The sequence below is a fragment of the Ciconia boyciana genome, chromosome 1, assembly GCF_034638445.1.
Source record: "Ciconia boyciana chromosome 1, ASM3463844v1, whole genome shotgun sequence".
NCBI lineage: Eukaryota > Metazoa > Chordata > Aves > Ciconiiformes > Ciconiidae > Ciconia > Ciconia boyciana.
The window spans coordinates 190,271,278-190,293,084 of NC_132934.1; the positions used below are offsets into that span (position 1 = coordinate 190,271,278).

At 42.9% G+C, this 21,807-nt stretch overlaps 1 protein-coding gene across 1 annotated transcript in view; it reads left to right on the forward strand.

The window, feature by feature from the left end:
• The first annotated feature begins 287 nt into the window (after positions 1–287).
• FAM124A (family with sequence similarity 124 member A) overlaps positions 288–21,807 on the forward strand; it is a 42,057-nt gene continuing 20,537 nt past the window's right edge. The window contains exons 1-2 of the mRNA XM_072854499.1: positions 288–346; positions 10,887–10,918. Coding sequence (XP_072710600.1) covers positions 288–346; positions 10,887–10,918 — 91 coding nt within the window. The remainder of the gene's footprint in view (positions 347–10,886; positions 10,919–21,807) is intronic.

Below are 21,807 nucleotides of genomic sequence, written 5' to 3' on the forward strand. Positions count from 1 at the left end.
GGCTACTTTCAGGGAAGCGGGCGAGGCAGGCGCTCTCCTTCCCCTCCGACCCGGCTCCCCCGCGGCGGGAGGGCGAGGGGAAGGGGGGCTCGGCGCCCGCCACGGGCGGGGAGGGGGGGCCGGGCCGGAGGAGCGGCTCCGACCGCCGGGCAGGCGGACCGGGGCGGGCCGGGCGGCGGCAGCCGCTGCCTCTCGCACACGGCGGAGCGGCGGCGGCAGAGGCGGGTCGCGGCAGCCGCGGCTCCCCCGCGGGAGGGCGGGCGTGGAGCCCCGCCGCCGCCGCCGCCATGGAGAAGCAGCGCGGCGGCGAGGACGACTGCGTGGACTCGGGAGCCGAGACGGGCGGGTGAGTGGCGGGGCCGGGCGGGGGGCTCTTACCTTCCCCGCCGGGCCGGGCCGGGCCGGGCCGGGCCGTGGCGGCGGAGCGCTGGGGAGCTCCCTGCCGGGCCGGGCCGGGCCGGGCCGCACCGCACCGCCCGCTGCACTTGTTGCCGGCGGCCGCCGCCGAGCGCGTCCCGGCAGCGGCGGGGCTGGGACTGGGGCTGGGGTCGCGGGTGTGGCCGTGTGTCCGGGCTGAGCCTCCCTCCGGCAGACGGGACGGCACCCCGGGCGGCACCCCGGGCAGCACCCCGCTCAGCGCCATGCGCCCTTTCCTCCCCCCGCCCCGGGCTGGGGTCCTGTGTGATCCCCTGGGGAGACGGGGAGCGCTCCTGCCGCGGGCATCACCGTGCTTGGAAAGCCCCGGGGCATTTACCTTCGGCTGAGTAGGGGAAAGCTCCCCAGCATCCTCCTTCTGCACATGGGGAGGAAGGTACTAAGAGTTCGTGGCTGTGGGCTTTAAGTTTGAGCTCCAAAGCACGTTGTGCTGCCTCAGCAGTGGGGCCCAGCGCTGTGCTTTAGGGGCTGTAGACAGGTGGGTCAGGGCTTGGTGCGGCACCATCCCTGTATCCCAGGATAAGTTGTGTTGAGGATAATCTGGAAGCATGGCAGGCTACCTATGCTGTCCCTGTGGCAGTGACACCCAGACAACATCAGGCCGACAGAGCTGACTCCTTAGAAGGACCATACCATCAGAGAGCTGCAAAAGCAGGTTAGATTTGTAGGCACCCTGAAATTGGGTTGCTTGTCATGATATTCATCATACTGACCTATGAAGTGCTGTAAACTTTGCTGGTAGTTGTCCAAGTGTCATATAAGAGTCAAGGACTGACTTTTTTTTCTGACTTCGTGACCCCACTGCCAGAGGTGTGCTACGTTTGTTAGTTGGATGGCTTCTCCTAAGATCATGGAGCTGCAAGGATGATCCATGGGATCCCCCATTCAGCTCCCACCTTCAGCCCATCTCTGTGGGAGAGAGAGGGAAGTGCTTGTCCTCCGTGCTGCAGCCATGTCATCTTGTTGGGAACGACAGTGAGCCTTTGCCTTGCTCTGGCTCCATAAGGATGAAAGGAGGTTGCCCGCTCCTGTTAACACTGTTCTCTCCTAGGTCTTCATTCTCCTCCCTCCCTGCTTTCCCAACTGTATTTCTTCCAGCTCCTTGTCTGGTGTATCTCCTTGGGTCTCTAGTCTGACTGTTGCATGGGCACAAGGGTGTACGCAGAGACAGATACTTCCCTTTGCAACAAGGCCAGACAGCGTGCCTGTTCTTTCTTTGACTCTTTTCCTTCTTCCCACCATAACAGCACATGCTGAGGTTTAGGGAGAAAGATGGTACCCTAATCTCAGACCGATACTGGTGAATAATAGCGCCTACTGTTGCATCAGGGCACCATGCCGATGTGTGAGACTGAGCGCATAACAAAACTGTAAAGAATTCTTTTTCGCAAAGTGGTGTCAGGTGCACGGCACCAAAACTGAAGTAGCAATACTACAAATTTTAAAAAAAAGGTGGAAATGGAACATGGCAATCTTTTTCATACATCCAGCTATTAATTAAAATAATTTTTTAAATTTCTTTTGTGGTCTGGGAAGTTAATGACTTTTTCCATCACCTTAAATAGTTGTAGTATTGTGGACACACCTAATGGGGAGAGTTTTAAAATGTTTTATGTGACATGAGCTTAAAGGAAAAACTCCAGGCCTCTTTCCACATAGTGGGATAACAGGGGTTTAGTTCATCTTTGGGGAATGTGGGTAAGAGGAAGACAAAATAACCAGTGAATTCATGGCTGGTTCAAAGCTCAAAAAATCCTTGGTGGGTCAAGTCACTCTTAATTTGCTGTGTTTATCTGGAATAGAAAAACCTGGCTTTCCTTGGGAGGGGCACTTGGAAGGATTTGACCCAGCTGGTGACATTAGCCTTTAGACCTCAGTGACCAGCATGACAGCTGCTTGTGTCTGGTGGTGATGAGGTGCTAATGCTGATGATTTTATGAAGCATCCTTGTCCCAGGCTTGACACTGGAAGGTGTAGTTTAGCAGAAGAGCCTGTCTGAGGAATTTGAACAATGACATATGGCAATTAATAACTGCAGTGCTTTGCACTGAAGTTTATTTTGAAACGCAATGGATCTCTGCATTTCAATTATTATTTTTAGTTCTGTTTAGCAGCTATTTTAGTCTGATAAACATGTTGCGTATGTCTCTTTCATAATGTTTATATTTCAGCTTTCTCACCAAACCAACTGTTCACAGCACTTGCTTTTCCCTCTTACCAGAAGATCTGCTTTTTGCTTTGTCTCAGTCCCATCATAGCTATTGCTAAATTGAGCTGTTTTCCTTTTTCTCCAATTATTCAGTGGTAAAAAAAAAAAAATAATTAATTAACTATTCTGAAGTTTGGCCGTCATCCTCTGAAAGTACGAGGAGAGACAACTGTCAAAGTAATTCAGCAACAGCGTTACATCAAGTGGTCCCTTTTTGTCACTCAGGGAACAATAGTGGATAGTGACTGTAGTAAATCCAGGCGCTGCAAGCCCTTGTCATCTTGATGATCGTATGTAATGATGTGTGAGCTCTTATACGGAGCCTGTACTGCTGAAGCTGCTTATAGCAGCTAACCAATCTAATACATCAAGTACTCTGCAGAGCATATGTTCCTTAAGGTTTTGCTGCGGCTTCCAGCTACAAGACCAGGCAAAACTCTGTGCTACAGGCAAGATGGGTTACAGTTTGAAGCCTTCATTTTCCTAATCCGTTGGAAAATACCTTCCTCATACTGCGTTTGTCTCAGTAAATGGGGTTGGCAAAGAGGCTGCTGAACAAAAATAGTGTATTTTGAGTTCCTGAATCCAATAAGAATGGATTGAGGTGGTGTTGTCAAGTACCTAAATAAAGGGAGTAGAACATATAAGCCAATTAGTTTGTATTGGTTATTTATTAATGAGATTTGAAAGGGTTTGACCATCCTTGGTCTTAGAGATTTTGCCTGTACAAATTGTGTCTTCTTGGGAAATATATTTTTGGGCTTTTTAGTATAAAAATCTTGTTTTATCTGCTACTGAAATCTTTTAGCTCAAAAGTATGTGAGAAGTATGTCTCACATTCTGTGCTGGAATAATTCTCTCCAATTATTCTGTGCTAATCATTTTAGTAGTGGATTTGTACTATAAACCCTGACATTTCAGGAAGAAGAAAATGGTCTTTGGTCTTTGATTAGAAACCAAACGGAGGGAAAAACAAGTCAAAGAAAGAAATTGAAGGGAGGAGAAATATATATGTTTAAAGAACTGTAAATAAATTGTAAAGAAAAACAATGAGTCATAGAAATGTCCATTTTCAAATTTTCTTGGTTTTACAAGCCATGTAAATGCCATTATTTCGCTATCCTTGCTCTGAATAGCAGAGCAAAGTTTTTTTGGGCTGAAACTCCCAAGATGACAAAATAAAACAAATGTAGAAGTTGTTAGTCACGTAATTTTGAAGCAATGAGACAGATTCTTGCCAGCACTGATGTCAAGGGCAAAGCATCAGCTGAATTCATTGTATTCAGGACTGATATCCCGAGTGATGCATAGTGAATGTGGAAAACAGATAGTTTCTCAGACCTAACATCTTAAATTTTTGATTCCTAAACTTTTATTTGGTCCTGCTAGCTGTGTTCAAGGACTACTTCTGTAGGAATGCTCCCTCATATTTATCAAGTGTATATACCTTAACTGAGCATAACTTTCGTGAGATAGCTGGCATTAATGAAGATTTCAAGATTGTGACAATTCCCAGCAGAACTTCACTTGTTCCCTTAGACAGCTGTGAGAGTCCATGTCTTAAAGGGTTCACACTTTAATCATTAACTTACTAATAGTATCAAAGTTTGCCTAAACCCTTCGTTTTCTCCTTCCTCACTTAGAAGTAATTTAAAGTTTTGAGAAGTTAGAACTTTTAACTTAAATTATTTGAATTTGCCACTTTTTCACTTATATTTCAGATTATTTATCTTTTTAGAGAAGGTGGGGAGACATTATTGAAGTACAAGGGGGGTTTTTCTGTATAATAAGTTAAAAACCTAAATATTGATGATGCAGATTCAATTCATTAGTAGTTAATTGCTGAGTATTTGACAAATTTTAGGAAGAAGGAAAATTATACTCTCTCCTTGGTAGCAGACGACTGCCAAGGAACAGTTCAATGATAAATAGAGAAACCTATTGCAAAACAGATAAACAAAAGATGCTTGAAGCTTAGAACACTACCATGCAGCAGGTATTTTTAGCATTTGTTTAGCAAAATCCATTACTGTTTGGTTACAGTTATATTCAGGGGGGTTGTTCCCTCCTTTTCATTTTCTCCTGTGGTTCTATCCCTCAAATTAATTTTGCAGAGATTATGTTAATTTTTTGGCTGTGCTATACTTGTTTGTTGGTTTTCCTTGTGGCTCTCACTAGCTGCATGTGTGACCCTGGCCAAATCACAAATTATTTGAGCTTTTGTTAACTTATCTGTTAAGCAGATAAAAAAATTATTTCTTTGTTCGTGGCAGTTCTGTAAAATGTGTGAGACTCTAAAGTAGAAAATACAATGGCTAATAGGAGACAAGGCAGCCTATAAAAAAGAGGGTGTACCCCACTTAAAGGAAAAAGCATTAAGATAGTTGTAATTCATGTGTGTCCTCAGTCAGAATGGGTTGCTTAAATTATCAAATGAATAGTTGAATGGTGAGAGGTTGCTTTCATGTCACGTGTTTCTAGCTTAAAGGGATTCAACATTTACGACTTTGTCATCTGTATGATAGTCCTTCAATGTGACATGTCAGTCTCTTGTCACATATTTCATGCATCTATGAGAAACTCTCAGGAATAGAAATTGCTGCTGCTGAAAGCTATTTTAAGGCCTGTTTTTACCTTGGGGTTTCTTTTTTTTTTTTCCTGAGACTTTCACTTCCTATATATCCATCATTCCAGATGTGCCACAGTAGACAACTTGTCTCTGATTTGACATTCAAATAATATAAAGTTGAGCTATTTGTCACAAACTGGGGCCGAGGCACCATTTCTAACCAGATTTAATTGGTGGAGCGAAGCTGGCTGGTTGAACCTCAGGGCAGGCAGACCTGCTAGTGCGTGGCACTGGGGCTAGGCACCAAAGTGAGGTTGAAACAGACTTTAAGTCATGTTCTGGTGGCCAGGAGGTCTGTACTGACACCCATGATGGCTGGGTCCCAGCAGGTCATGAGGTTCACCTCAGCTAAGTGTAGTTGTGTGAAGGTTAGGTGTTTGGTATAAGTTAGGCTGCTTCTGTTGTTAGTTAAGAGCGACAGGACCCTGGAGGGTGACACACCATCTGGCTTTGGATGGGCAGGTACGTGCCACCTGAGTCCTGATGCGTCCCTCTGGGGTGAATGAGTGGGGTGCGCAGGCAGGTGTGCTCACTAAAGCACAGTGTGGTCCTGCCCCATCAGATGCTTTTTGAAAGATCACAAACAGCCCTTCATCCTTATACAATGATGATGATGATGGTGTCTCTCACGTGGGGCCTCAAGCACTGTTGTTGGTAGTAAGCTCCTAGTGTGGTAGTTACAGCTGAGGGATGGGAGTCCGTCATCTGACTTCATCACTCAACTAGACATCCAGAGCAAGGCGTTTTAAGACAAGGTGCTCTGAGTTATTCCATTGCAGTTGTCTTGATTACAGAAGTAGAAGTATGGTGAAGGTAATGGGTTTGCGTTGGACTGATATTAGTGAAGCAGATTGTAATCTGACCCACAGGAATTTGGTGAGAAGAAACCCAAGACAGAGCTACAAAGCTACATCTTCTGACTCACACATTGTGCTTTAACTCATATAAAATCCTCCCGTGTGCCCTGTGGAGCACTTTCTGGGGGAGGGAAGGCAAAGAAGCTGTTAAATACAGCTCTTAATACAAAACAGTGAAATCTGAAATGCTAGGTAGAAAAGGCAGGGGAAATGTGAATCCAGCAGGTGCCATTCCATCAATCCTAGGCAAGCGAAGGATGCAGACAGCAGAAGAGCTAGTGAACTTTCCACAATGTCTTTTTTTTGGGGGGGGGATTAAGGAGTCCTGGCAATGGAGACCTTGGGCATATCGTGGTGTAGTGTGGTATTAGAATAACTTGAGAGACGTGTGTTCATTTTACACAGCAAACTGCCTCGTAGAGCTGCTGCCTGGCTCGGAAACTCTAGTTACAGCCATGCCAGTGCATTAACCAGCATCTGGGGGTGTCCCTGAGCACTGGGACAGAGTTGTCCTTATTGTTGAATACTTAAAATGGTTGATGGCATCAGTTTGGATGGGGCCATCTAGCTCTCTCCCATGTGATTCTTGGGTGTGTTTTACCGTGGGTCAGGGACTTGTTTTACCGTGGCCCAGGGACCGTTCCCAGAAGAGCACTTGCCAGTCTATTTTGGAAGGCAGGAGGTTTTAATGGTACAGGTGCAGACTGTTTCATGGCAGTTGGCCTCAGTCCCAGACGGTTCTCTTGAGTGCATTTGTTTATTAGCGTAGATGTCACCACTGGAGCTATGTTAACGTGATGCCGTGCCATGGCTGATCAGCATGCTGAAGTGACCCAAGCACAGTGCGACGCTGGTGTAGCTACATTGCTTGTGTGATTCAGACAGGTAACGTAGTCGTGTTTCTTACCCAAAGAAACAGGTTTAGAGTGTTTTTATATACCATACTCAGTAACTGCAAGTTGTGCTAGCAGCTACTTACTGGTATCCAGTGGGCTATTTCCCTTTCTTGGGTATTTTAAGGCTCTGTATTACTAATCAGCAATGAATAGTGCAGGCTGATCTCAGAGTGTTGCTTGGGATCGTTTGTGCTCATAATGGTCTTACGCTCTCCAATAACGCACAGTCCTGATCCTTCAACAGCGCTAATGGGAATCGAGGTCCCACATTTATCTCAAGCTTCTACATTCCTATTTTAATGTCTCTTGACATGTTCACAGCTCCTCTTTGCTGGTGGGCTGACCGTTGAGCACAAATTCTTTGCAGACTGATGTGTCTTTTGACTGAGCGATGAGCCCTCCTTTTCAGTACCTCCCACTGCTTCAGTACCCTTTTTGATCATTTTTTTCCTCATTATGTGCCTGTAAAGAGAACAGTCCTCCATTTGTTCTGTTTCTGTCTTGAATGTCTCTTTCCTTTTATTTATAATGTAATATCTATCAGAGGAAATAGCTTGCTGCAAGACCATGTAATTGGCCTGGAACCTCTGGGCCCCAGTATGGCCCCAGTCTGTCACCATTAAAGCCCATGAGTGCTTTACTCTTGAGTTATCCTAATGGGAAAATCCTCTTCCAAGGGAACTGATAGAAGCTGATACTTGGGATGTTTAAAGCAGGGATGGAAAGAATGGGAAGGAACAAAGTTGCTTCATGTCCAGAGAGTCTGCGTGACCCAGGAGATGTTTATTTCAGTACTTAATTTTTCTAATGAATGATCTTCTCAAAGGGAATGTTCATTGCATACGCTAGTCTAAAAAGCTTAAAAGACTTACAGAAACTTCAGAATTTAGTATCCTAAATAGCTGACTATAAGGGGAAAAAAAATGTTTTGTAAGCCACTTACCAGTGCATGTCATGAATCTGAATGGTTTGTGCTAATATTTTGAAAATATTAAGGATTTTACTAACACTGTTATTTTTGTTCTTAAGGACTAGATTCAAGACAAAGACATTCTAAGAAAGAAAGGAGTCAGAGGGAGGACAAAAGGTGATTCAGGTTGGCCCTGAGAGAGACTTATATTCATCCCATTCGGTTTTAGGCATGTAGCCGAGGCTCCTACATTAGGAATGTGGTTTCTGTAGGCTTCATCTCTAGACAACAGCTAGGGAGAGACACACTTCAGACTTCTCTTTTTATTGACTATAGAGGGAGCTTAGGGAGGGTACAGTCCTCATTTTGGCATCTGAGGTTGACATAAGCCTTTGAGCTTAATTATCCTTTTTTTTAATTCTGTGTATGTCAGTTATGCAACAAACATGAATTAAATATTAGCTTGAACCATATTAGAATTACAAAAAACCCCCAATACAATTCTAAAGCCTATTAAAATGTGTCTGTGCAATTAGTCTCCAAGCACGCTGTTGTCTCCTCCTTTCTCACTCCCCATCTTTTTATTTTTCCTCTTGTCTCATTTTTCATGTCCTGCCTGTACGTAGACTGCCACTTCCTCGGTTTAGGACTCATTAATTCTCCATGTCCTATAATGTGCCTGCAGCACTTTGGGATAATAAAATAACAGTGTGAAGTAATAGAAAGCTGCTTCTACTTGCAGTAAGCAAAAGGCAAAATGTTGTCTTGCTTCTATCCGAAATACAAGCAGTGCAGATTCATATTGAATTAGCTGCTGACTGCTGAACACAGATACATTGAAGGACAGCCCCGGGCTGTTTTCAAACAGAAGTGCAGACTAAATGAAGCCTTGCTTGGGATGCTTGGAGGCAGCTGGATATATATTGCTTGCCTCTGGGCATGTGAAGAGTGACACATTACATAGTTTTAACACCCTTCCAGATATACGTGGTGCCAAATGATACCAACGTGACTTGCTGCTGAAAATACCATGCAGCTTTATGGCCCGCACAGCGCTACTCAGCCAGCCCCTGGGATCGCTTCCCCTTGGTCCCTGCCCAGAGCCGGAGCGGTGGTGTGTACATGGCCCAACAGCAGGAAGAAGGAGGTCTCCTTCTCTGCTCATGTCGTTACTGCCTCTGCCTGTCCCAGCTACACATGGGTCCTGGGGGAGGTTGGTTGAGGGATAACATTTTAGTCATAGAGGAGGTGCTACGTAGCAGATATATGGGGCAACTGAGAGGGGCTGCTAATGACCTAATCCTGTGGTCTCTGCCATGTGTGACATAAATAGGTTTCCTTGCTCCCTGGCGTTACCAAAGCGGCTGGGGATGCAGCAGTTAGTAAAGGGGAGAGAGCTGCAAGCCCCCATCAGCAACTGTCCTTCTCAGCACTGCACAGACTTCTTTCAAAAGCTTCAATAACCTCATGGTACTTGATGCTATTGGCGGATTTTTTTTCATCAGTATTGTGAAAAATTCAGATTGTGTCATCTCTCACCAGTCCAGCCGGATTGGCAAGAAGAGTTGTGGGTAGTTCCTCATGGTCTTTGTCACCTAACCCAGCAGTCTTAGCATCTGATTGGCAGGATGCTGAATGCTAAGCGTGGGGCTATGAAATATGGGGATGACTGTAATTGCCTTGTTTCTTCTGCAGAGATGTGTCCATATTAAAATTGAAAGTGGCCACTATAGTTATGTGAGGTTGGTGGCCTTTATTCCCTTGGATGCTTGAGAGCCTAGAGTGTGATGGTATCCGGAGAATATGCTTAGATGGTATCTATTTCCAGACAAATATCTTAGGAGTCAAGGCTCACATGTTTTTTTAATTTAAAGCAATATTGCAAACTTGTTGCAATTATTTATATAAACCAAGCATTTAGGTTTGGATCCAAGAACTCTCTTATGGCTCCCCAAGCAGTTTGCCTGTTATGTTGAGGGCACTGCAGGGCATACATGCGAGATGTTAATTGTGGCAGAGGGCTCTGGCGAGTGGGGTCTGTTCTGGGGACCCAGAGAATAGGGGAGTGGAGGCTTTGTGACTGTGAACTTCAAAACCAAATGCTCAGAAGTCATAGGTAGGGCTTCAGAAGTGGAAATTAATATATTTTTTTTAAATATATTCAGTGTTGGCATATTTGTTTTACTTTAGTATTTCTGAATCTTTAGGACATAAATGGGCCATGTTTATGAGTTTCAGTCAGCCCAGAATGGGGTTTTCAGGAGTTTGGGGTTATATGTAGCTGCAAAATTAATTGCACTGTTGCTCAAAATAATACTTAACTGCTCTGACTTTCTCACTGGTAATCCAGTATGCACTGAAGCAGAACCAGTGGGCCTATGGTTTTACTGAGAGATGTCTTGAAGAAGAAAAGGGTTTCCTAAAGCAAAAAGCTTTGTCATCTAAATGTTTATATTTTGGTACTCATTTTGTGTCTTCCCTGCTAGTTGTGACCAAAGAACAATAAAAATTGTGCTCTTTGAATAGAGTTCTCTTAAAAAAAGAAAAAAATCTGCAAAGCAGCATTTAGAGGACATAAGGTGAGGAAGATGAGGAGCAGAGTCAAAATCTAGCAGACTTCTGCTCCTAACCTGTGTCTGAAGCAGCCTATTTTTTCCTCACAGAGAGCCTTCTGAGCTTTAATTTTTACGCCTCAAGTTAGGTAGCATGAATAGCCCTTAGAAAAAACCCTCATTGCTTTACTCGCTTTACGTAGGTGTTTTCAAAATTCATGCGAGATGCCAGTTTTTCTGAGGCCATGTTCAAAACCTGTTCCAATTATTATCTTAGCACAAAAATGATGTTAAATGGACGTTAAACTATTTTAATATGCAATGTGAGTTAGGTTTGGTACATTTTTCATTATCTCTTTTAGATTTAACATGGTCTAACTAAAATCTTTATCTTGCAGGTCTGAGTACAGCCGTATGTCCTCTACCAGCAGTGAGTATAACTTTGAGAATTTTTTTGAAATGGATTCTCATATTTTCTTTTTTCTGGTTGCTAATATTTATTAACATCAACCTAGTGTTACGATGGAGTACACATTGACACAGTAAAGTCCCCGTTCCTTCTCTTCTTGGATCTATGTCGAGAAACAGTATAGAAGATTAAACTGATTGGATGTTTATGACTAAAATACAACCATGTGTAAAGTCATAAATATTGGAGCTCACAAGAATGCAAGGGAAAATGAGCATGAAATCTGTAGACACGGTGTGGCCAGTGTGAATGGGTCCTCCGGCCAAATGAGTGTGCAGTGATGAACGTCATTAGAGCTGGGGGATGCAGGAATAATGGAATGCTTGTTGTAAGCTGATGCCAAGGAAGCACTTGAGACCAAATTCTGTGAAGCATTTCTTGATTTCAAAGATGATAGATGCTCTAGTAAGTGTCACAGTCTTTCTAGGTGTTTACGATAGCCAGTTGAATTTCAGGCTATCCAGCTGGTAAAAGATGAATCCTGGTGTCTGGATTATTTTTTCTTTCTTTTTCATCAATGCAAAATGGCTTTTTTTTTTTTTTTTTTTTAGGAGCAAGGAGCACCTTGTCAGTCCTCTATCTACCCTCTCCAGCCATTTTCTTAGTTGTAGGACATACTGTATCCACAGCACTTTGAAATGCAGTAATGCCTATTCATGCACAGCTACTAGTATCTCTCCCTTGTCAAAGTGCAAGGTGATGCCTGTCTCCCTGATTCACACATAGACGTGAGCTTTATTTATGCCAAGCAAGCAGATCAAAAATTCACAGATGACTAATTGTGTTTTATAATCTGGATCTTTAAGCGCCATGAAAATCAGAGGGAAGAAAGCTGTCAGTTTTTTTCTCATTCACACATTCTGGCTGAAGCGTGGAGAGGGTTATTTTCCATCTCCCATGGTCTTCAGTGGAGGGCTTTTATTGATTTCAACAAGAGCTGGATCAGACAGTGTTCGTAATGTCTGGCTCCTGAGCTGATGTGACTAGCAGGGAGCTCGCTGTCTTTCCTCCATCTGCTCGGTGTGTGCGTGTATATCTGAGAAAAAGAGAATTCAGTGCAGCTTTTTCCTAAATTCTGTTGTTTAAATAGTTTTCTGGTTTCCCGCTGTTGGACGCGATTCTTGAAATGATTGGGAGGCAAAACCCAGGCAATCAACTTTTCTGTGATAGTAAAAGCAGATTGGATTTGACTGGTTACACCAGATGTGTGCCTCACCACCCCCTCAGCTCAAAATTTTGGGTGATGGCTTGGGGAATATGCTGCCAGCTTCCTCCACTTTCTGGGTGGTGACTCATAATTATTTGCCTAGTAAAAGTTCTGATTTGGCAGAAAAGTTCGGAAGACAAGGTGTCAGTAAAGTATTTCCCATCTAAAAATTTGGTTTTGATCCCTTACCAACTTTGCATGACTGCTGCACGTTTTACAAATAAAGGTAACAAATTACATTTGTAAGTCTTTGTTTTTATTAAATGAGCCATTTGTAAGGGTAATTTTTGGTTGTGTGGCAGCTACAGGGTGTCATGTTAACTGTGGTCACCTCAGTGTCTTACTGGCCATGGCTGTCCAGAATATGTGGGGATTACAGTTGTATTTCAACACCAGTAATTTGTCCGTACAAGGAGGTATTATCATTCCAGCAAAGACACAAAAGTTCAGGAGACAGGACAGTCTCCTTCTTTCTCTTTTCTGCTTCCAAGGCAAATTATATTGATACAGCTTCACAAGTAGCCGTATTCAGCTTTACATTTTGTGGGGTTTGTGTGGTCGGTTTGGTCAGACAGTGCAAGAGTAACAGAAACAGCTACATAAAGGAATTTCAGTAAAATAGAAATGCTTTCATGTTGGAGGCTGGCAGTCAGGGGGTGCATAATGCATTTGAAGAAAAGATTATTGGGGAAGAGATATTAGGAACAAAAGGTGATTTGGCCATTTTAATTTATTTGGGGAAAAGACTCAACAAGTGGTATCATTCATAGTACAGAAAGCAGTCTAATCAATGATGCTGTTAGGCCCTAACATAATACAAAGTAAGCTGTTGTAAATTAAAAAGCAAAGAATCTCCGTTACCTACATCTGCTTCATCTGAAGCTCCTGTTCTAACGAAGTGGAGTTTATCTAAACCGGAAGGATTACAGGCTAATTTGGTTTTACAGGGGTCTTATTCGGTGGTACCAATGAGGCTCCAATTTCAGTGTTTAATAAATGAATAATCTTCTAAATTTCTGGATGAACTCCACTGGACAGCGGTTTTCCACAGACATGCCAAGAAGAGGATAAGAAAGATTTAGCAGGTGAATTAACTACAGCTGCCTGTATCACTTGCTGCAATGACAGCAGCTGAACAAACTGCAGGACTTTGCACCAATGCAAAAGTATACAGGAACCCTAACCCCCCCCCAAGTCAGAATTAAAACCTCATCAGCTGCTATGTGGCAGTGGAAGGATCATTCTGTACATGTGTTATTTCCAGTACTTTTTTTTCCCTAAGCATATGGCAGCAGTTATCGTGGGTGACGTAGTACTTCAGCAGTTCAAAGCCTTGCCTGGTGGGTTGGTTGGACCTTGGGTCTTATGCAGCATCTCAGTTCTTTTCTTCTTTGCCCTTGTGTCCTGGCTTTGGGTAACCCAAAAATGCTTTTTAGTGGCAGCATTCATCTAACATCTGTGGTTTTGTAGAGCAAGTACTTTGTGAAAGGGTACCAAACTTTGCAGAGTGTGTTTATTTCTGCAAGAAAATGCAGCAGTTATCTGCCATGCGGGCTCTGGCTGCTGTCAGGGTGAGTGTGTGCCACTTTGCCTTTTCTTATTGAGCAGAGTAAATAGGCCATGCAAACTTGTCTGCTGGATGCTGGGTTTTGAGGTATTACAGCTTTGAAAGGTTCAGCAGTGTGATTTCAAAGAAGAGAAGTACTAAATTAATTTTGACTTTTTTTTTTTTTTCCTGAATTCTGGTCTGTATAGCCACTTTTCCCTTTGTTCTTTAGCAGGAGGTGTGCTTTGTTTTATTAGGATGTTTTGCCCATTGGTGTGCTCTTCATTAATCTAGAAAATGTATTAAGCTTCTTTTTGCTCATATTTTCAACTACCTTTTCAATTACGGTTTTCAATTACCATTAGGGATCCCTAATCATATACGAGAGGGGTTTGCTAGGCACTTTACACGCACAGAAGAGACCTTTACCCAAAGTACATAATACCAAAATATAAAGACCATAGGTGGCATATGGATACAGACAGTTGGAATCACAAAGAAATAATTAATTAGTGTTGGTCAGCACAATAAGCAACAGTCTCTGCACATCAACATTTTAATTATCTTCAAATTGCTTTGAGATATGTGTTTCAGGGATGATTTTCGACCAGGGAGGAGGAGTTTTGATGGGGGCTGCTTATTTCCTCCTCTGCATAATATTTGCATTTATGATAATGGCTCTTCAGAAAGTCTCAAACTAGAAGTGGGCATTTTGAAGCAAGACTTTTGTGATTTGTAACATTTGAAATATTCCGTACCTAGTCAGGTCTGGAGCCAATTTAACCACGTTGTCTTAGAAATAATTGTGGGAGTGATTTCTTTTTTCCCCCCTGACATTCTTCAGCTAGGCAATCAGTAGATCAGTAGGGAGCTGCCTGGATACACGTTCGTATCATTCCAGCTAAGTCGGTAAATGAAACATAAAACTGGCCCTATGGGATAGGATGCAAATTTGTGGCAGATTTTAGAGCGTTTGAGATAGTAAAACCCTGTAGCATGCTGTGGTTCATGTTGTGCTTCTCAATGAGGTAAAGGGCTTGTCACTCACCTGCTTTGCAGTTGGAAAGCTGGTAATTCGCCTTCCCCTGCTCCCCTGCCTTTCATTTAGCAGCTGGGAAACGACTGAGTCCTTCCGGGGCGTTTTTAGGTTGTTCATATTCTTCCATGGTATATTAAGCTGGGATATTAAAATTTTATTTCCGTGTTGCACATACTTCCTAACCCATGGAATTACACCCACTTTCTGGTTCTAAAAATTAAGCGCAAGATAGTTTCTCTTGGCAGATTTACAAATATGTGGGTTACTGAGCATGTTTCTTTTTAATATTTTTTTTTTCTGTTTGGTATTCTGTTTCTATGCTAGTATAAATTCAGATCATTGTTTTGGGATTTGGTCAATGTTTTGTCAGTGTCATCTGCATCAGCTCCCTGGGCTGGTTTTGGACTCTATTTTCTCTACAAGTGGCAAGAGTCCTCTTGTGCAAAACTTGCAGTCTTTATGGAGGACTAGTAAGGGCAAGGTTTCTCTTATCCTTGATTCCAGAGGCAGGGTGAGGTGCTAAGCCTGTATCTTACCTCCATGCACCAGCTGTGTGCTGAAATAGGCTGCCCTAACGGCACTTTGGACGGTAGATTTTATTTCCTGAGCGGTGTTTGCTCTTTGTGCTGGATCTGGCTGTGGGGAATGGGAAATCACCAGCACTACAGCGCTTGCTGTTTATGAAAACCCCCTTGAAACCTTGTGTTTGTGTATGCACCCTGAACTAGTCCAAGACGACATACCCTAGTTGACGTCCTTTTTCTTTCAGACTTATTCCCAATCTTTTTTAGACACCTGGCAATTCTCATTAAAGGCAGTTGGGGTAAGTTAATGGCATGTAGTCAAGTGACAATATTCAAATAAGAAAAAAATCATTGCCCAAAAGATAGTGCTGTCCTGAATTTGAGGTAAACCTTTGTTTTCCTGAAGGTGTGTTACTTTTCTTTGCTGATTCAGTGCTGTACTTATCTGCTCTCATGTTGAGTAACTTTGAAGCCAGCTGTGAGGTTAGGGCCTCATTAGAAGTAGAAATTACGTATTTGTATGCAGTGTCATTCTGAGGAGTCATCAAAAGCTACTCAGGTGCCAATGCAGTCCATCAGGTAGGTTGTGAGGGGTCAGCGTTAGGCCACCAGTCCCATCCATGCTCGGAGCTTGCCAAGGCACAGTTACATGACAGTTTTCACACCACTTCCATACTGTGTGCATCTAACAATATGCTGCCTCTCCTACTCTTTCTGTTTTGTCTCTCTTTCTCTTCCCCCCCCCCCCCCCCGCCATGTCATCTGCTTCTTGATGTTACCTGGCAAGAATCTTCCTCGTCCCTCTCTATTCAAGTTACTAGACTGTAAGCATTGTTAGAAGGAAATGTAAGAGGAAAATGCATCCCTGAATGAAAGACTCCGATCCAGCCTGAGCACTAGGTCCTTTATAGAGGAGAGCAAAGTCAGTGTCTCTGGAAGTTCTCCCATTTCTAATTCTTAAGAATTTTTGTACCAGACACTTCAGAGACCAAAGGATCACATCTGTCAAAACAGGCACTAATGGAGCTTTTGATGAAAAACAAAAGATGTAGCCTTCCTGGTTGCAGAGATAACGGGAGCTACAGGAGCATAAGGATTTATAGTATTATGCAGATGTATAGGTGCCTTGTAACAATCGCATATGGAGAAATGGCTTCCCATTACTTGTGTATCATTTCAAAATCTGGCTGCCTTCACTTAACTGTTAAAGGTGATGAAAACTAACCAGGAACAGGAAGGGGGCTGGGTTTGATTTGGGCTTTTAAAAATCTGTCACAAAGCTAGAATTTCATAATATAGTTGCCTACTTTAAGTTAGGTTTGTTCAAACCGGTTCTGACCCAGGCACTGCCGGACTGGGTATCTTCTAGGTATATTTCTCCAAACAATGTAATTTAATAAGTGTAAGGATATAATTATATTCTTTTACTGCAATATGAAGATATACTGTAGTATATTGTTTCTTATTTCCATAGAGAACTGAGATGCTTTTACAATGGCTGGCAACGAGCTGTATTAAATACAATTGTAAAAACAATTTACAGTGGGCTTGCCAGCATCATGCTGCATTTCCAGAAGGTGTCATTATAAAAGGAAGACTAATTAAAGTGTGAGGAAAAATGGAAGAGGAAATTGGACCCAAATCATGTAGAGCTCTTAGCCTGCAGCATCTGTCAATGTTGCAAATTCAGGTGTTTCATATAGTAGTGAAATCTGAAGTGTCAGCTCCTGTGGAAAATATAGTGAGCATCTTCTGCATATCTTGCCTGGCCTGCGTTATGCTGCTAGAGGTAAAGAGCAATGCTGTTTCCCACTGTGGCTGTGTGAAGAAAGAAAATGTCATGGCTACATGCCACCTAGCAGTCTTTGGCTGTGCAAAACATATTTATGTAGCTGCTTGTGATCAAATTCCACCGCAATGAAGGAGCAAATGCTTGCATACAGGATAGAAAAGTATAGTAACTGCAGAAAGCTGAGGTTGGAAGGCACCTCTGGAGATTGTTTAGTCCAAGCCCTCTGCTGAAAGCAGGGGCAGTGAGAGTGGGTTGCTCAGGGCAATGTCCCATCGTGTTTTGAATATCCCCACAGCCTCTCTGGGCAACCTCTTCCAGTGAGTGACCAGCCTCACGATAAAAAAGTTTTTTCTTATGTTTAAACAGTATTTCCTGTATATCAGTTTGAATCATCAGCCCAGAGCAACCAGCAGGCCCTGTTGCTCTCCAGTCCCTAATTTTCCCTCTCAGTTGCATAATTTTTAATCAACTTCTTCCTCTTTTGCTATGGTGTTTGATCACACAGCACCCCCTCCCAGCCCCACCAGCATCCCAGTCTCATCCACAAGCATCCACAGATGATGCTTCCTAATTTTCAGGAGCTGCAAATGGACGCTTGCCTATGTCAGGAATGGCACAGAGTTATCACTGCTGCCGACCACCATTGCCTGGAAACCATGCTGGAGATGTTGATATTGAGTTAACACTGTTATTTGCACTTTCACCTTTCAAGAAGTTGAGGTTAGAATGCTCTTCTAGTAGGGAGATAGCATGTTGAGATTGGTCTTAACTGCACATGGTTATTTAGGAGCATAAGGAGTAGAGAGAAAACATGCCCTTAAAGACATGACTAAAGATGGCCAGTGGCCAGAAAGAGAAGATAAAAAAGAAATGAGACACAGTCATGTGTAAGGACATGCACAAACGAATGTGTAACTGTGCTTGAAATCAAATCTAGATTTGATTTTTGCATGCCAAGTGTGTGGCATTAACCACAAGCATGCCCTTCCCCTTGTAAAGACTGAAGTTTCTGTTTAAATGTATTTAGCTTGGAGTAACCCATGTATCTCTGTTCTTTGTTAAAATCAGAGTTTCACTCTTTGGGATCATTTAGCACGCACCAAACTGTGTGTCCTATGGTTAAATTACTTCCTACTGGCTTAGTGCTAGCTTGGGATTTCTGTGTCGAGGAGGTGTAAGTGTACCCTAAACAGTTACTGAACCAGACCTATCAAAACTCTGTTTCTGTTGTTTTGTATATTGTTTTCTGACCACATCCAGTCAGGTTTTTTTCCTGTCGTATAGATACAGCAGATAAAAACTGGAGTAGTTATTAAAAAATAGTACTAATTTGTGTATGAATGACAATCTGAATGTTTTTCTAGCTCCGCTTTTAAGCACACATAGTCATAATCAAAGCTACATAAGCAAATATTTCCTCTTTCTTATTACCAAGCATGATTCGGAAGCATAGGAAATCTTTGATAGACACTGAGCTATCGAGTGCCACACAATTCTAGTAAAAATTTATAGGAAAGATTTCAGAGAAAGTTAAATTGGATTATTAGGTGATGTGGGTTGAATTTCCCTCTGTGGAAGTGTTACTTACTGCTGCTGTCCCAGAAAACCACAGCGATTTAGGCAGCCATTTAGGGGGTCTTTTACCCTGAGCAATGGGTTGCAGGAAAGATCTTGGCATTCCACGTTCAGCTGGTACAGTGATGAGAATGATCTGGAAATTGTTGAGACGGCCATCTGAATTGTTAAGGCCCAAAGAGGGAAGCTAAAAAAATAAATCTGTCCCATGGCAACTCCTGACTCAGAGACACTAGTTGTGGTAGAACGGGAAAAGCCATCTGACTCACTGAGTCAAATGACAAAACACTTCTGAAGGCTGAAGCTATTAAGGCATTTTCCTCTAAATGTGTGCTGTTTTGACAATGCCAACAATTAGTTTCTCATTTTATGGCTGCAGTACATTATCGTGGTGTATTTTCTTTAATTTGAACTTTTTAAAAGAAATAAATAAGATTTATTTATGCAAGCTCAGTGGGGAACTGGGACATTTAGTAATCGGTGCTTGTCACATTCTAGAGCAGTAGGTGTCCACTGCCTGCCTCATTTTTGTTGGTACCACGTATTTGTTGATTAATAGTTTTGGAAAAAAATCTTGTATCTGTAATTTCTAAAAGGTTAATGAAATGTTTGCCAGGTGACTCCTGGCTGCCACCATATGGATCAGGATGAAGCACTGACGACAAAGCACGCTTTCTATTACTGCTTCCCTTTTCCATCAGCTGGTATGGGGTAGGTCTTTTGAACCGCACACTGCTGTCGGCTGAAAGGATTATGAGATTCAGAATAGTTTGTCACTACTGTGAAGTCCAAATGGCTCCTTTGCTGTGATGCTAATATTGTTGATTGTCTACAGAGACACAAACATGGCAATGCTTGACCATGCCTCAGGGTTTGATCCCATATTTTCTTTAGATATGTCTTGAGTGTAGATGCTTTGTTGTGGCTTCTGCCTTCTCTCTGGCTGGGTTTCCCTGCCACCTCTTTGTGATACCAGGAAGGTTTGTGCAAAAGTGCAAACTGATTAAAAGAAGAGGTCTGCCTGAAAATTAACATTTTTAGCCAGACCAGTTCTCTGACTGCCACCAGAAGGCACAATACCGATTACTCCTTGTCTGAGGGCTTCTCTTCAGTCTGTTCAGCAAGCTGTTTCAACTTGCACCTAGACCTGACACATGGGAAACACTGGAAACACTTAGCTAGGAATAGTAGGGGAAGAGTGCCAACAGTGAAGTCTTAAATTGTCTTAAGCCCGTCATAAAATCACACTCTCAGTTAACTGGAGTACGTTGTGTGAGGTGTGGAGCTCGTTGTTGGACCCAATTTGTCAGCTGCTCAAGTGTACAGCGTTTCTTGGGTTTTTTTAAGGCAATGTTCTTTCTGCCCTTTTATAAAAACCGTATTTTTGAGAATCTCAGCTTTACATAGGAGTTGGACTTTAAGAAAACACAATGCTTGCAATCAAAGGACTTTGAACAGTATGGTGCTGGACGCAGTCTGAATGCTGACATGCATTGTACAGCTTTTGATTTACTGGTGATTGCTGATGGGAGTTTTTCTGAATTACTACATATTGCAACTCTGTACAGAATCTGGTATTATTACCAAAGATCGGTGTCTAGGTTCTTGCCAAGTACAATGGTCCATATCTTTCTTTAGGAAAATTTTATGATTGGGAAGGACATGCATCTTTGCAAAGCTTAACTCTTATAAAGTGGAAATCTGCAGCCATTTGGAATACTGCTCTCTCCCTGTTTCAATTTCAGGCCCTCTTCCCTTTCTTACCCCCCTAGAAAGTGAGGTGACTTTTTTTTTTAATTCTACATACAATATAAAATAACAGTAAAACAAATTAATGTAATAGTCGAGCATTGATAATTAATGCACCTTCCCTGTATTTCTCCACTGGGCTGAATTTAGCAACAATATAAGCTGTTACATAAAGTCCCACGTCTTACCCTGGTGGCCCGGGCTCATCTGTGCCAGTAGCATCACCAAACTCACTGGGGCAAATCCTGCGAGCAGCAGCTCACTGTAGTGCTTCACTTCCCCACTCAGGGGTTTCTGGTCACTGTTTCTTCTTGTGTGTCTCTGAAAGACACAGAGTAACAATTGCCAGCTCTTTTCCACAGATCAGGAATACTTTTCAGGATATCAAAAAAAAATTTTCCTTACTGTTTCTCTTATGGGTATTGGGTCTCCTGTGAGAATTAATCTCTGTGTGATAAAGCCATTTGAGCCCCTAGATGGGCAAATAGATTGCGGCTTTTGAATGAAGACAGCTAAGACAGTGAAGACAGTTTGAAGATGGCAAATCATGTGAATCTGTTTTGTGGCACGGACACATGTGCAGACTGAGATACCAAGACAGCTCTCAAAATGTGGTGAACTGTGTGGGAGGGAAGAGGGGAAATGACAGCACTTGACATCTAGGAGAATATCCCTGAAGGTGTATGAGTACACCAGCATTTTGGGGTTCTTGCTTTTCAGCAAGTTAGTAGCTAAATCTGTGGTGGAGGAGAGTACTGAATTAAGACTTCAGTGCTCTCCAGAGGATAAGCAGATTATAAGGATTTTTTTTTTTAATTGAAATTCTGGTTATTTCTAACACTGCTGTTGCCAATGTAACATATGGTGTCAGCAGCACATTTTGAGGGAGGAGAACACCAGGTTGCAAGAGCACCATGCAGCAAGGGTAAAGAGCTCATGGAGAAGACCACAGCATTGGCGGAAAAATGCTTATCTTGGGGGGTGGTTGTGAGGAATTGCCAAGCAGTTTGCTTGCTTGTAACCATGATGTGAAAGCACCCACTGTGGGTTCCTACAGTTGGTCTGCGTGAAAATCCCATACACCTTCTTCTCCGAGCTGGGGGTCTTTTTTTGCTGGATGCTTAATATAGAGTAAAGCACAGCCTCTGCTTTGACATGCCTACAGGCTCCATAAAGCCTAGGGAGAACACACAGACACAGCAAGAAGATGGCTGTAGTGTCAGGGACATGGGATTACACAGCCAGAAACACAATGTGGCACTCCTGCCCCTTTCTTTTTAGCCTGTTTTTGAAGGGAAGCATGATGTGAACATGTGCCATCTTTCTTCACAAAGACGCTAACTTCCCACAGGTTTCATCGGAACTGGATGAAAGGCAGTGGGACGAACTTTTGTCTCCGCGGAGAAAAAAGGCTCTAA